Here is a 17,105-nt window from a genome sequence, read left to right as displayed (position 1 = left end):
TTGGTTTCTCTGGCTCTTTTTGGAGTGAGGAGGAATTTTTGAGGTACCTACAGTATTTTAATACAACCCCAAATCAGAAAAAGTTGGGACAGTATGGAAAACGCAAATAAATAAATAAAGAAGTGATTTCTAAATTTACTTTGACTTGTATTTCATTGCAGACAATATGAACACAAAATATTTTTTGTTTTATGTTTTGTCTGGTCAACTTCATGTCATTTGTAAATATGCATCCTTTCCTGTCATTCAGACCTGCAACACATTTCAAAAAAAGTTGGGACAGTAAAGCATTTACCACTTTGTAATGTTGCCATTCCTTTTCACAACACTTAAAAGACGTTTAGGGACTGAAGACACCAAGTGATGAAGTGTTTCAGGTGTAATTTTGTCCCATTCTTCCTGCAAACAAGTCTTAAAGTGGGCAACAGTACAGGGTCTTTGTTGTCGCATTTTGCGCTTCAAAATGCGCCACACATTCTCTATTGGAGACAGGTCGGGACTGCAGGCAGGCCAGTCAGGTACCCGTACCCTCTTCCTCCGCAGCCAGGACTTTGTAATGTGTGCAGAATGTGGTTTTGCATTGTCTTGTTGAAATATGCATGGACGTCCCTGGAAAAGATGTCTTCTTGAAGGCAGCATATTATGCTCCAAAATCTCTATGTACATTAATGGTGCCTTCACAGAAGTGCAAGTTACCTTTGCCAAGGGCACTGACACAACCCCATACCATGACAGACCCTGGCTTTTGGACTTGTTGCTGGTAACAGTCTAGATGATCCTTTTCTTCTTTGGTCCGGAGCACACAGCGTCCATTCCTCCCAAAAAATACTGATTCATCTGACCACAGTACACGTTTCCACTGTGTGATGGTCCATCCCAGATGCCTCCGAGCCCAGAGAAGTCGACGGCGCTTCTGGACACTGTTAACATAAGGCTTCCTTTTGGCACAGTACAGTTTTAACTGGCATTTGTGGATGTAACTACGTATTGTGGTACTTGACAAAGGTTTGCCAAAGTAGTCCTGAGCCCATGTGGTGATTTTGCTTATAGATGAATGACGATTCTTGATGCAGTGCCGCCTGAGGGATCGGAGATCACGGTTGTTCAGCTTAGGCTTGCGCCCTTGTCCTTTACGCACTGAAATTCCTCCAGATTTCTTGAATCTTATAATTATGTTATGCACTGTTGAATGTGAAATATCCAAATCGCTTCCTATCTTTCTTTGAGGAACATTGTTTTTAAACATTTCAATAATTTTCTCACGTATTTGTTGGCAAACTGGCGATCCTCGGCCTATCTTTGCTCCTAAAGGATTAGACCTTTCTTGGATGTTGCTTTTGTACCAAATCATAATTACAATCACCTGTTGACATCACCTGTTTTAAATCACATCATTATTTAACCATTTTACCTCATTACTAGCCCTAAATTGCTCCTGTCCCAACTTTTTTTGAAATGTGTTGCAGGTCTGAATGACAGGAAAGATGCATATTTACAAATGACATGAAGTTGACCAGACAAAACTTGAAATATTTTGTGTTCATATTGTCTGCAATGAAATACAAGTCAAAGTAAATTTAGAAATCAATTCTTTTTTTATTTATTTGCGTTTTCCATACTGTCCCAATTTTTTCTGATTTGGGGTTGTAATACAATGACCAATTGTATGCCAAAAAATTAAAGAACATTTTATTCCTCATATCATGACCCCTTAAATCATTCAAATAACAGACATACCGTAAAATCCTGGCTGTTTTGTTGGAGAATATCTGCAGAAATTCTCACCCAGGTCCGAGCGAAGAGGACTTGGCTTTTCTAGACTCTCCTCATCCTCACTCACAGGGTTCCGGGCATGTGAATATGGGACAGGGGAATTCAAGTGGTTTTGAATGTTGATGCCTGAGAAATCTTCACTCAGATCTTCTATGTGGGCTCTACAGTCTCTCTGAAGGTGTCTTCCTGAACTTTGAGGCAAGTAGAGACTGGGCAGGCCTGCAGGACTTGCTGTGTGTTGTGAATCACTTATAGAGAGTTTGGTGAAGGGACTAACCCTTAAAATTTGAGGAGTACGCCCACAGCAACCATCTAGGTAATCCAGCCTGCTTACATCACGAACACACATCTCAGGACTGAATCTACCACTTTTGCCTCCTTCTTTAGGGTTGTGGGACTGGCACTGCTGGCATGTAGGCCAGACCAGATTGAGAGAAGACGAGGTCATAGACTCATCAGTCTCTATAGGCATACTAAGATGTGGGCAGAAATCTGAGAAAACAATTGGACAAATGGAGAAAAAAGAGAAAGGTTTATGTTTGGTGCATGATAGACGCAAGCAATAATGTCATCTTTGGTTGATTCAGACAATTAACTTTTAGAGGCATTGACTTATTTAATTGGTTTAATTAAAAAGTACTGTTATGCAGTGGTTCTCAACTGGTGGCATCATGGCCTAAGAAGGTTACATGTCTGTTCTAGTGTCACAGAAAGCAGGGACAAACAAGGCTAAATAATACACAGCCTGCCATATAATGATACACTGTTAAAATTGCACAATAAATTGGCTTATCAACTTTAAATGCTCCCCATACCTTTTGTTGGTAACTTCAAAGAATGTTTACATTTCACCAACAAATTGTAGAAACAGTAAAACATAATTCTGTAATTAAAATGTAGATCTAAAACTACCTTGTGTAATTTAAATATTTTTACAATTATGTATTATTTGAGTGTTGATTATTAAATTAATTTGAATAATTAATTGATTATCAAATAAACTTTATTTTTTCAGCCATCTGCATCCTGAATTTTATTTTCAGTGCATCACTAATATAAGGACTGAGACAAATCAGACACAATTATTTGTTATATTTAACAAATAATCCTTGAAACTCTCTCTGTGGTCTTTAAAACCATTCTCCCCCCAACATACCACTAAGGAGGGCCTCAGTTACCATGGATACCAACTGATCAAGACGTTTATTGCAGTAAAAAAATGTGGCCACGTGGAAAAGAAAAAGGCCACATTTAAGACACAAAGCCTGTAAATACACACGCTTTTGCCTCAAGTTATTGACAAACCATTCTATAAATTAACATGCACCCCAGGACATTGTGTGTATGAATATAACCGTCTTGTAAAGCATCTCTTGTATGGTATTTTGTTTTATGCATATCTTATGAGCAAACTACTAGTTCATGTAACCTCATATATGTTGTGTCTCCTATCAAACTGATGCTCGGTTCACGACTTACACTTTCGTGTATGTCACTTCCACATAGGTGGCAGAGTGTGTTTGTTGTATTAAACGGAGTATAAATGGGAACAAACCCAGTTTTATCATGCTTGAAACAAAGAGCCATACAATCTCCCACAGAAAACAATCCCATTGGTCGAGTCGACCATAGAGGGCATGACTTCTCGCAGACCTTAAAGAGAGACGAACAGATCCGCCTCTCTCTCTTTCTCTTGCTGGACCGATGACCGACACATCACCTAGCGGCTGTCTCTCAGCTGGCCAAGCAGGCCAGGCTGGCAGGCCTACACACACATCAAGCCATGTATGTGAGACAGGAAACCCAATCGCAGCACATGGTCACAGGCCGGCTGGCCCAACACCCCAAGTCATGTGCAACTTCCTTGACCTCGATGGAATCGAAATAACTGCAAGTGCATTGTATCTTTTTCAGTCAACAAAGAAGAAATTGATTGCAACTTCAACACCATCAGACCGAACTGTCAAGACTTTCTCCTGTGATTTCACATCGGATCTCTTCAACAGCTCAGGCTAAATGCAAGTAACATACGATATCCAAATCACTGTGTAGTTAATAAGAGGCGCATGGGCGGCTGAATATGCGCATGCACAGGTTGTGAGCGCGTTGTTTGTGTTTGAGCTCCGTCAAATTGATTCATAATCCTTGATTTTCTTCTTAGCACTCGCTTACAAACGAATACTTTCTATTATTTACAGCGTGTGAACATATCTCCGATACGATTATCTATAAAAAACAATCGGATTGCTTTGATATCGCTACTTATATCCGAACTTCCGCTACTAGCCGTAGCCCGCTAGCCTTGCACGCGTGGTAACTTGTTTAACGTTACACCCGGTAACCACTGATACCTACAATTCGCCATCGTAGCACATCTGCTACAATGGTGAATAACTCGGATGTGTGTCTAATGTTACCTTTGAGTGCAGGTGAGGACACGTTCGAGCTGCATTCGGTGCAGTTGGAGTTGGAGTCGTTGGAGAAGCAGATTTGCGGCCTTCTAGACAGACAAGCTGTGCTGAGAAAGCGGCGAACAACGCTTGAAACATCGCGAGCCGATGCTCTCAAGTCAGTGGATAGTAATCTTTTGACTCCGACCTCGTCTACTCCGCGTGTTTCTCTGCACAGGACCCAAGCACCCAGGACGCGATCATCATCCCTGGTTTCGTTCACTCCGGCACCGACACAGCACCATGGACCCTGGGTGTTTCCACAGCGGAATACGCGAGCCAGGACCAGAGCTAGGACCTCTCCGCCCCTCCCGGTCTTCGAGATCTCCACCCGGAACCGCTTCTCCCCTCTTCGCGAGACGGAACGCGACGCTGTGGTCATCGGTACTTCCATCGTCCGGCATGTCCACACTACCTCAGGTAAAGGCAAGGTTATCACTCACTGCTTTCCTGGTGCTCGTGTTCTCGATGTCGCTGCGCAGGTTCCCGAGATCCTGAACGGCGACGAGCGCATCGGAGCTGTCGTGCTGCACGCGGGAACGAACGACACCAGGCTGCGGCAGACAGAGGTTCTGAAGAAGGACTACAGGAGTCTGATCGAGACGGTGCGCAGAACATCGCCTGAAGCAACGATCGTCGTTTCTGGACCGCTTCCCACGTACCGACTAGGACATGAAAAGTTCAGTAGATTATTTGCTCTAAATGAATGGTTAATGTCATGGTGTAATGAACAGAAGCTGCTCTTTGTAAATAATTGGAATCCGTTTTGGGAGCGACCTAGGCTCTTCCGTCCTGATGGCCTTCACCCCAGCAGAATCGGAGCGGCTCTTCTGTCGGACAACATCTCCAGAGCGCTGCACACCATCATATGACTAGTAAGTCAAAGTCCAAATCACAGTATTTGCTGTCCTAACTTAATTGACATAAGTACCAATGTAGAATACATTGTATTATATATTATATTTGTATTATATACAAATATTATATAGAAACTGTGTCTATTCCTCGTTTAGTGAGGTCAAACATTAAATCTACTGTAGGATCTAGGAAAAATCTAATTGTGATTAAACCAGAAAATCGCAATATTAGTGAACAAAAACAATTTCTTAAACTAGGTCTTCTAAACATTAGATCGCTCACACCTAAGGCGGTTATTGTAAATGAAATGGTCACAGATAATAGTTTCGATGTACTTTGCCTTACTGAAACCTGGCTTAAGCCAAATGATTATTTTGGTTTTAATGAGTCTACTCCACCAGGATACTGTTGTAAGCATGAGCCCCGTCTGATTGGTCGTGGCGGGAGTGTTGCAACAATCTATAGAGATATTCTTAATGTTACCCAGAAAACAGGTCAAAGGTTTAATTCGTTTGAAGTACTAGTGCTAAATGTTACGCTCTTAGATGTAAGAAAGAAATCCGTATTATCTCTAGCCTTGGCTACTGTATATAGACCTCCAGGGCCCTATGCTGATTTCCTAAAAGAGTTTGCAGACTTTCTCTCAGATCTATTGGTCAATGTCGATAAAGCATTAATTGTTGGAGATTTTAACATACACGTAGATAACACAAATGATGCGTTAGGGGCTGCGTTTACAGATCTATTAAATTCCTTTGGGGTCAAGCAAAACGTCACTGGTCCCACTCATCGTCTTAATCACACACTAGATTTAATTATATCACATGGAACCAACCCAACCGATATAGATATTATACCGCAAAGTGATGATGTCACTGACCATTACATGGTAACTTGCCTACTGCTGAAATCTGTCATGTTTCGCCACGTTATCGACCAGGCAGAACAATCCTTCCAACCACTATAGATAGATTCTCAAATACCTTACCTGATCTGTCTCAGCTGCTAAGTGAACCCAAAAAACAGATGAACTAGAGGAAATGACTAGCAGAATGAGCACCATTTTCTCTAGTACATTAGAAATTGTGGTACCAATTAGATTAAAAAAGGTTAAAGAGAAAACTAAAGCACCATGGTACAACAGTACTACACATGTTATCAAGAGAGAAACTCGTAACTTAGAGCGTAAATGGAAACAAACTAATTTAGAGGTCTTTAGAATCGCGTGGAAAGATAGTATGTCACGTTATAAAAAGGCCCTAAAAGCAGCCAAGGCTGAGCATCTCCGCAAACTAATAGAAAATAACCAAAATAATCCAAGGTTTTTATTTAACACTGTGGCTAGACTAACAAATAAACAAGCATCGCCTGAGCAAAATATTCCGTTACAGTTTAGTAGTAATGATTTTATGAATTTCTTCACTGAGAAAATAGAAAGCATCAGAAACAAAATTGTAAATGTACAATCTTTAATGATGTCTTATGATTCAACCGCAATTATCGCCCCTCAAGAACTACTACACCGCTTTACAACTATAGGACAGGAAGAGCTAAATAAACTTATCATTGCATCTAAACCAACAACTTGTTTATTAGATCCAATACCCACTAAACTACTGAAAGAGTTGTTACCTGTAGTGGAAGAGCATCTTCTCAATTTACATTGAGACCTGTTTACATTTCACTGCCAGTTGTATATTGTGTATATAACTGTGTATGTGACAAATAAAACTCTTGAATCTTGAATCTTGAATATTATGAACTCGTCTTTATCTTTAGGTCATGTTCCAAGAATATTCAAGTTGGCAGTCATAAAACCTCTCATTAAGAAGCCACAATTAGATCATAATAACCTAGCAAATTACAGACCAATTTCAAATCTTCCATTCATGTCTAAAATACTAGAAAAAGTTGTGTCCGCTCAATTGTGCTCTTTCTTGCAAGAAATCAATCAGGATTCAGGCTGCATCACAGCACAGAAACCGCGCTCGTTAAAATCACAAATGATTTACTTCTAGCTTCTGACCAAGGCTGTATCTCAATACTAGTTCTACTTGATCTTAGTGCTGCGTTCGATACTATAGATCATAAAATACTATTAGATCGACTTCAAAATTACACTGGTGTTCAGGGACAGGCATTAAACTGGTTTAGATCGTATTTATCAGACCGCTACCATTTTGTCTGTCTAAATGGGGAAAAATCAAAGATAACGTCAGTAGACTATGGGGTGCCGCAAGGATCCGTGCTAGGCCCTCTGCTATTCTCAATATATATGCTGCCACTTGGTAATATTATAAGAAAACATGGAATTAATTTCCACTGTTATGCTGATGACACTCAATTATATATTTCATCACGACCAGATGAAAACGCTAAATTATCTAAACTGACAGCGTGTGTTGAAGATATTAAACACTGGATGACGTGTAATTTTCTGCTATTAAATTCAGATAAAACGGAGGTATTACTTATTGGTCCAAAAAACTGCCCACAAAACCTCTCACAATACAACTTTAACTTGGAAGGATGTCCTGTCACTTTATCCACTACAGTAAAAGACCTGGGTGTTATATTAGACCGCAACTTGTCTTTCGAAAATCATATTTCATATGTTACAAGAACGGCATTTTTCCACCTTAGAAACATTGCTAAGCTACGTAACATGCTATCTATTTCTGATGCAGAAAAGTTAGTTCATGCATTCATGACCTCGAGACTAGATTACTGTAATGCTTTATTAGCTGGTTGTCCTGCATCATCAATAAACAAGCTACAGTTAGTCCAAAACGCAGCTGCTAGAGTTCTTACTAGGTCAAGAAAATATGATCATATAACACCAATTCTATCATCTCTACACTGGTTACCTATTAAGTTCCGTATCAATTACAAATTATTGCTACTGACCTATAAAGCCCTAAATGGTTTAGCTCCAGTGTATTTAACGGATCTTCTATCGCCCTACAATCCATCGCGCTCTTTAAGATCACTAAACTCGAGGCTTCTGGTCATTCCTAGGATATCTAAGTCCACTAAAGGAGGGAGGGCATTTTCACATTTAGCTCCTAAACTCTGGAATAATCTTCCTGATATTGTTCGAGGTTCAGACTCGCTGTCTCAGTTTAAAACTAGATTAAAGACGCATCTCTTTAGCCAAGCATTCACATTATAAATACGTTTTATACTACAGTTAAATCGGATCAAAAGCATTAGTATTCAGAACAGCAGCTATGCTAATTATTTCCCATCTGCTTTTCTGTTGTTATCTCGGGACACTAGTCCCGAGGTAACTAGTTCGTCAGCTCCAGTTTGTATCCAGCCTCTCATGGAGACTTCAGATGCCCCGACACCTGTGATGCGACGACTCGACGCCTGTGAAGAGACAACTCAACGCCAGCGTTGTTATGGCCTAAAATAATACATGATTGATTAACTTATTCTAACATTTTTCTTTAACATTCTCTTTCTAACATTTTTCAATGTACATTTATGAAATGCACTCTCTGTAAAGCTGCTTTGAAACGATGTGTATTGTGAAAAGCGCTATACAAATAAATTTGAATTGAATTTAATTAATAAGAGCTACAAACCGCTTTGTTCAGACAAAGGAGCTTGTAGTCACTGATGGTTCTACCAGGTGTTTTCATTCCTCTGTCCTGACCCGGTTCTTCATTCTCTCACTTCCCATCTTACTATGTATGTGTGATGTGTATGTATGCTTTTATGTTAGTTTAGTCGTGTCTGTGATTTAGTTAATAAAATTTGTGCACAATATATATTTGGTTCTGACTCCCTGTCTGCAAACACATAGTCACTTAAATGATTTTGTTACACGCTCTAAGCGCTGTGTGCTAAGGAAAAAGATTTTTTTCTGTGGCCATGAAAATACCCTTTTCTTAGAATTAATTAATAATCAATACTAAGTTTTCACAGTAGAACTGATTGATTGAATGATTGTAATGTTAATGTAGCTACAACAAGTTAATCTCATTAACTGATTCAAATATACATAATTAATCATAATGAGTTATTAAATATTATTCATATTTCCCCTCTGAGCCAATTCGCTACACTCGTCTAAATGTATTTACACAGGAATTACAATAGCAGGAAACATGAATATACAGCATCTATGAATATATGAATATGATTATAGCTTAATTTAAAGAAATCATTTTTGTGGGTTAGATGAAGAAGAAATAAATATTGAAATTAACACAGGTTACCACTTTTTCCCTGTGTATGTTTTAGCGTGCCACCCTAGGATTTTTACTGTCCTCTTCTGGCCACCCCATTAAAAATGTCCTGAAGGCGACACTGATGTCACAACCACATAGCTGAATTAAAATAATGCACACTTTACATTTACAGAATGGAAGCACTGACATAAAGTAGAACAAGATTGCATATTTTTACACCTTGGATGTTTTACATGTTGAAATATGTTTTTTAAAAAGACATACTTGGGGCCCTATCTTGCACCCAGCGCAATTGACTTTGTACACCGACGCATGTGTCATTCCTATTTTGCACCCGCGCAAAGCGCGCTTTTCCCTCCACAGAAGCACGTCGCTAAACTAGTGAATGCACTTGCGCTCCCTGGGCGGGTCAGCGCAAAAAAGGAGGCGTGTTCCGGCGCAAACAATCCCTGGTGCTATTTTGCTGTTCCATTAAACAATTGCGCCACTGACCAGAAAAAACCTAGTCTAAAGTCAGTGGCGCGTTGCGCGTTGTTCATTATGCTATTTTAAGGGCGCATGCTTGACCATAATGTATAGCGTGCACAACGCGCATACACTTTGCTCATGTAATCTACACAGATGCAACAGTTATTTTTGCAAATCATAAATTGTTACACTAAAAAATATATATATAATATATATAATAAAAAAATAGGCATAAATCTAGCTTACAAATGATTCAGGCTAATTGTAATAATTAAGGATAAGACCTGTTTGCCCAATAGTGGCAAGACATATATGTATATAAGGACATCTGACAAATTGGTTTGTCCGTCAAGAACCAGGAACAAAAATCGACTGAAAAACTGAAAAAACTGAAAGACTGAAAAAAAAAAAAGACTGTGAAATCACCTTTACCATAATGTACAACATTACAACTTCACTTCTCTGTCTTTCACTGCTCTTACAAGAACATCAGTCTCCTCGGCTGTGAACTGCTCCTGGCGTGCGCCTGGTAAATACGCCATAATAATAGCAATCCATAATGGAACTTGCGCACCTGCTTTTAAAGGGAATGTTGGATGACGCTCGGATTGGTTTATTCGCGTTACGCCCAAACCACACCTATGAATAATGAAGCTACTTCAGACCAACCCATTTTAGATTTGCGCCGGGCGCAAGAGCCATTTATTCCGCCGGGAAAATAGCAACAGCGCCGAGACCCGCCCACAAAGTTACTTGCGCTTCGCGTTTTGACACTTGCGTTTCAGATCGTTAAAATAGGGCCCATAGAGTGTGACGTCATTAGCAGTGGGGATTTTTCAGTGACTTAATTGCAGGTTACATTGTTATTCCATTAGGTACAAGCAAGTCTTTATACAGAAGACTGTAACAGTGCAGCAAATAAGATTTACTTTCACTGTCACTTTAAATCGAAAAGGGTGGAGTAAATTAATTCGCGGAAATGTGTATATAAGAGCGAGGTCTATTTCACCTGAGAGTTGAAAGAAACGACACGTCAGTATTGTTTGTTGGTCTGCATAGCGAGGAGTTAATTGAGTTCATTGAGAGAAGTTGGTAACCATGGAAAGACGGAAGCTTGTTCATCTCACGCTGTCTGGTACGGCGCGGAGTCTGTGACTTCTGATGCGACGCACTTCTAAGATCGGCTGTTAACGAGACGAGTCCAAAGGCTGGTCCTTTTCATCCTGGAGCCTGATAAGGTCCCTCTAAACTCTCCCAGACAGCATGATAACATTGATACAATGTTGAGTTTTGATCCAAAACATTTATTTTGGTTGAGATTGACATTGCAATGTTTAAAGTGTGTTGGATCAGCATTGAAATTGTGATGAAAGTCGACAGCACACATGGGTGGAGACAGTGACATTGAACTAACAGTGATTTGTAGTCATGCAGGTGTATATCTGTGCAGAACACTAGTGGGTGTTTCCCAATCAGTGGGGCGTTTTCAAACCACGATGGGCATTTTTAATCGCTTTACTTGATTTGCTCTAATCCACTGGGGGCTTGGTTTAGGGGTGGGCCTTCATGGTTTTAGCAAGTATATTGAAAAATGGTTGAAAAACTTCTATTGTAGTTTGAAATTGGCCACTGATTGGTAAACACCCATTTTGTTTTAGCATGTGTACTTCTCAGTAGTTTAATTTATGTTTCTTCATTAGAGAGAAAGCACAGGTGCATCCTATACAGTCTTGTGTGTTGAACCACCTGACACACATGACTTCTCTTGTACAATTTCAAACAATGCTCCATCTACCTTATTATTTCTCTGATCTTTTATTTTGCGTGCTTGTTATTTGTGTTTGATTTGTATTTTTCCTGACTGTAATTAGAAACATTTTTCTACATTCTTAAAGAAAATGCATCTTGCTTTAGTAATGTTCATTGAGAAATTCCTGAATAAAATCATTTAACAGATTTCTTGAAGTGCAAGAGACATGAACATGAGTAGGAATGTCACACTGCACACATCACCCATGTCTTCATCCATCAGTGCTTGCAGGGCACATTGCTCCTTTAGGAGTGAAGGAAGATGAAGATGGACAATTTAAAAAATGAGAAGCACCTCCTGATAATGCTGACATTGATTATACATTTAGTTATTGTCGACAGCATAATCATCTGACCTGTGACTTATCTCCTGCTTCATTAATTACTAATCAGGTAATTATTCATATTCCTAAATCACTATTAAATTTAGATGTAACTGATCTCCATTCAGTTTAGCCTGTTTCCACTGAAACACAAATTATAAAAAAACAGAAAGTGACTGACATGGCTATTTTGTGATATTTAAAGAGATTATGGTCTACATAAGGTGAATATGCTGCTTTAAAGGGCTAGTTCACGCCAAAATGAAAATTGTGTCATCATTTACTCACCCTCAAGTTGTTCCATGTATGAGTGTCTTTCTTCTGCTGAACAGAAAAGAAGATATTTTAATGAATGTTGTTATACCAGACAGTTGATGGCAGCGATTGATATCCATTGTATTTTTTTATAGAAATCAATGGCTTCGGTCAACTGTCTGGTAACCACCATTCATTCAAATATCTTCTTTTGTGTTCTGCAGAAGAAAGACACATGTACAGGTTTGGAACAACTTGAGGGTGAGTAACGTCTCAGTTACGTATGGTAACCCTCGTTCCCTGAAGGAGTCACCGACGAATTGGTTAGTTATAAGTGAAGCTGGTAATGCTGTTTGTGGAGTTGTTTAACTGATTTGAATCATATAAATTGATAATGTTGTATGTGTATGCCATAGCAATCTAATAGTATTAGATTACTATTATAGCTAACTATTATAGCTGATAAATATTATAGTAACAATTATAGTAACTATTATAATTACATTTTTTAATTATTATAGTATTATATAATAGTTATAAAAAAGTTTAATAAATAAATGCAGCCTTTGTGAGTATAAGACACTTTAAAAGCATGTGGTGTGGTGTGGGGTGGGGTGGAGTGGGGGGGCTTGAAAATATTTTTCTTTGCAAAAGGGGGGCCCGGCAGAAAAAGTTTGGGAACCACTGTGTTACGTTAACTTAGCATGCTACTATAACAAAATTTCAATTCATTAACCCTATCAGTGTCATCCCCATCTCACAGTTTTGTCTGTGATGTCAAAAGTCATCCAACGGCACCATCTCATGATAGCATGCAAGGTATTAGGTATAGGTAACCATGCAAACCTACCTCTGCAAGCTTGAAATGGTCTATAGCAGAGGTTCTCAGCTCTTTCCCGCAGAGCTTAATTTACTTATTTTACAGATATTGATGACATTTTTGTCTGTTTTTATTAATGTTTAATACATTTCAATATTATCATCTTCCCATGAACTGTATAGTAATCATTAAGAAATAGAAATGCATAAAAACCAACCTATAGAATCTCCTCAATAAAATTGGGGTAACAATTTGCACTCAATTTGTTTTGGTAGTAGGGGTGTAACGGTACACGTATTCGTAACGAACCGTTACGGTACAGGGCTTTCGGTTCGGTGTGCGTGTGTACCGAACGGTTCCGAATACAATCTTTAACAGTTAACAGTTGGCTTGTTTTAAGCGCGGAACACACTTCAATCCTAGTTCCCACTCGAACATAAGTATTTAGTCCATTTTATCACGAAATTCAAACGATAAATGCCGGTTTGACGCTCTTTAATGTGAGGTGATCACTTTATAGGCGCGTCAATTCAATCGGCCGCGGCACGCGTGAGTGAATGCGATCAACTGTTCCAGAAGAATAAACATGAATTAATATTTTAAGGTATGTTGAGAATAACACTTACTGCAACGTATCATATGTCGTGTAATCGCTCAATCAGTGTTTCAATCGCGGAAAGACGTCAAACAGCTTAGCTTGTAAACAATGTCACGCAGCATTTACCTCAGAGTCAGAAGTCATTCAGAGTCCACAGCAGTTAATTCACTAGAGAAATCAACTCTTTCGCTAAATATATGCACTATATTAGCCTATATATATATATATATATATAAATTCTACTTAACCTGTTAGTGATGTCTTGATTATTTAATGTATGTTTATATAAATCTGTCATGAAAATGACAGTCACTGTGTATAAATGATTATATTTCAACAACGAACTGGAGAAAAAACATAATTTTATAATTATATTCAGGAGTTAAAGCAAAAACTGCCTTATGTGAAGTTTACATGTTTGCACACAATGTGTTATTTGAGTGTTGATTATCCTATATCTAAACATGGATATCAGCTGAATATAGGCTCAACGTTTGGGCTCTGTTGTTAACCTTTAATATTATAGTAATACTGTGCAAGTAAGGGCTACCTATATAGTTTACAGCATTATATTTAAAAAAAGCATTATATTTAAAAAACTTTTAGTTATAATTTAATTAATTTAAGGACAGACACAATTTTTTCAGTAAACCACTGTTTAAAAAAAAAAAAAAAGGAATTTTTAAAAAAACTGCTGTACCGAACCCGTACCGAACCGTGACTTCAAAACCGAGGTACGTACCGAACCGTCAGTTTTGTGTACCGTTACACCCCTATTGGGAAGATTTCATCCCATGTGTTGAATAAAAGCTAGCTTCCTAATTTTAACAGCTAGAACACACTAAAAGAAAGGTTAAAAGGCAATTATTTAGGCCTACGGGAAGTGAGTAACACAAAACCTTGATTGTTATTTCACACTTTAACCCTCACCTCCTCCTGTACCTCAAATCCTCAGGTCAGAATTACTCGAAGCCCTAAAATGATACTTATCATTTTTTTTGGTCCAGAAAGCTTATATCATTTCATTTTGATAATATTTTTCTATTTTTAATGCAAAATGTATTGCTTTTTTATTTTATTTACCTCTAAATTACTAGATTTTTTAAATGTTTAAATATTTTAAATATAAATAAGTAACCCTGTTAAATTATATTTTTAAACAGCTCAAAATATCTCACATTGGGTGTCTCTGCCAACCTCTTTCAAAAAAAAAAAACTTTTTCATGACTCTTGCCACAAGATATCAGCCTCAGACGTCTCAGCCTCAGACGTCACTTCAGAGCTGTGTTCAGCCCTGACAAAACGTTTTTTGAACGTTGAAACGGTGGTGGGTTGAACACCCTGTTCTGATGACGCAAGAATTGCAACTATGGCAGCTGAGAAGGCCATTCCTTGTATTCTGTTATTGCAGGGACATCGACTTTGGGGGTTGGTTAAAAAAACAAGTAAAACCTTGAAGAATATTTCTTTGAATATGCTGATATTCATTCAAAATAAAAGAAATGTTACAGCACCAAAAATGCTGTTATAATTTCACCATTCATTTTGCATTTGTGTGGGGGATTGGGCTGTGTGTGTGTGTGTGTGTGTGTGTGTGTGTGTAGTCTGAATCTCAACCGTTTTTAGTGTTGCTGTAACTGTTATTTGGCAGGCAGAGTGGTCATTTTTTAAATCACCGAAGGAAGTAATCTTATTATAGTATGGCTTCATGGGTCTTAAGTCAATAAAGATTAGTGACACTCCTGTTTGGTACTGTTATGGGTCGGCATAAAATCCATGCAGTGTAAAATATAGCCTATTAAATATAGTCAAAATCAGTTGTGAAACACTACATACAGGTCTGATTTCACCCCAAATCTGAAATGAATGTTTTTCATTAAAAAACAATTAAGCCTACTCTAACCAAAGGTTTTTTGTTTGTTTGTTTTTTTGCACCGTAACATTTTAATATGGATCAAGATTCAAGAATATTTTGCCACAAAATTCTCACCAATTCAAACCCATATAGTGTTTTAATGTTTTATTTTGAATGTTTAACATTTGTTTGTAATTCTTGTTATGCTCAGTTTTGATTCACAGAATATGAATCACATTTTCAATAAAATAAATCCTATTGTATAGGAATATGTTATTGTTATTGGTGAAATATGACCTGGACATGTTCTGGAAGGCTTGGTGATATTCATATAGTATAATACAGGCTTGGTGATGTGATACAGTGTGCAAAGAATAGTGTAAAACAAAGAATAGCGCACAAAAAATGCCTAGAACCATACTATTATTAATGTTATTTTAGCATAAAGGTTTACAAATATCTTATAAAATTCCTAATTGTTTGTAAATGGATATTTCACAACAGTGAAACAGCTGCTGAGATTTATCTTTGATGATTGCCTCACAATAATTATATCCTTCCACCACACAATGATGCACAAACATCAATATTCGACATACAAAACAACAATGGTGACACCCAACAACTGATAACTGATTGTTAATAATAATAATAATGATAAATTCTGAATATGACAAAATAAACAAACTAAACAAAAACCACAGCACAGATAAATCCAACAAGAATCCCAAAACTCCACAGCATCTATTCATGCCGAACTGCATGCTGGGTACCTTCATGTGCACTGTACATACAGTATGCCATTCCAATAGTGTGTTTAGATACAAAAGAAGTCCTACTGTGGAATTACTGTGAAAGTCATGCAATTATATATACTGTAATTTCACACTGACATTTTTAACAGTGTGTAAAACAAAGCTTTCAAAAACAGATTTACCTCGAAAAGATTCCATTGCTTTCCCCGTATTCTTGAATTCAGACTGATATCTGATGGGGTAAATACAAAACCACACAACACCGTGTAGAAAATTAGAGATGAATCAATATATGGCGTTAAGTAAAAACGTAGCTATAACTTAGCCTAGTTCGTGAGGCCTCGTGTGAGTCGAGTTGCAAACTCTGACCACTCTTTAATAATCCCAATAATCAAACCAATAGCTACTTTAAAGTCAAACACAACTTTTTATTTTAAATAGATCAAAAGTTTTCTCAAACATATGCATACATAGACTCGTTTATGATTACAGGTGTGTAGGTTTCTTACCTGTTCAGAGCCTGTACGTGTCTCTTCCTGGAGAGCGTCACACCTGCTTTCGGTTCGTTCAGGAAACATTCACTTCTATGGAAATTAGGGGAAGTCTACTCTCTCTTTATGCAAATATCGCGGAGCGAAAAGTCTGAGCCATCCAATCAAGTTATAGAACAACGGGACGATCTGAAATCCAACGAATAAAACTAAGCAGCTTTTCACCTTTCACCAGAGAAGCGTGTGCAAGCTATAATATATGAGAGAGAGAGAGAGAGAGAGAGAGAGAGAGAGAGAGAGAGAGAGAGAGAGAGAGAGAGAGAGAGAGAGAGAGAGAGAGAGAGAGAGAGAGAGAGAGAGAGAGAGAGAGAGAGAGAGAGAGAGAGAGAGAGAGAGAGAGAGTTGAACTATTGAAAATAGATGTTATGGGTAAATTCCACATAAATGTCAG

At 38.2% G+C, this 17,105-nt stretch overlaps 1 protein-coding gene across 3 annotated transcripts in view; it reads right to left on the bottom strand.

Annotated features, from left to right (window-relative positions):
- The window catches only part of traf3ip2a (TRAF3 interacting protein 2a), a 102,837-nt gene extending 85,936 nt beyond the window's left edge, over positions 1-16,901 (bottom strand). The window contains exons 1-3 of one of the 3 annotated variants that reach the window (XM_079831517.1): positions 16,673-16,901; positions 16,346-16,395; positions 1,738-2,265 (exon numbers count right to left, since the gene is read on the bottom strand). In XM_079831517.1, the coding sequence (XP_079687643.1) occupies positions 1,738-2,265; positions 16,346-16,361 (544 nt within the window). In that variant the 5' untranslated portion in view covers positions 16,362-16,395; positions 16,673-16,901. The remainder of the gene's footprint in view (positions 1-1,737; positions 2,266-16,345; positions 16,396-16,672) is intronic. The other 2 variants (XM_079831519.1, XM_079831518.1) reach the window with 2 other exon arrangements.
- Positions 16,902-17,105: the final 204 nt, after the last annotated feature.

The sequence above is a fragment of the Gobio gobio genome, assembly GCF_949357685.1.
Source record: "Gobio gobio genome assembly, chromosome: 12".
In the NCBI taxonomy this organism is placed as follows: domain Eukaryota; kingdom Metazoa; phylum Chordata; class Actinopteri; order Cypriniformes; family Gobionidae; genus Gobio; species Gobio gobio.
Note: the sequence above shows the minus strand (reverse complement) of the source record. Positions and strands in the feature narration are given on the sequence as shown.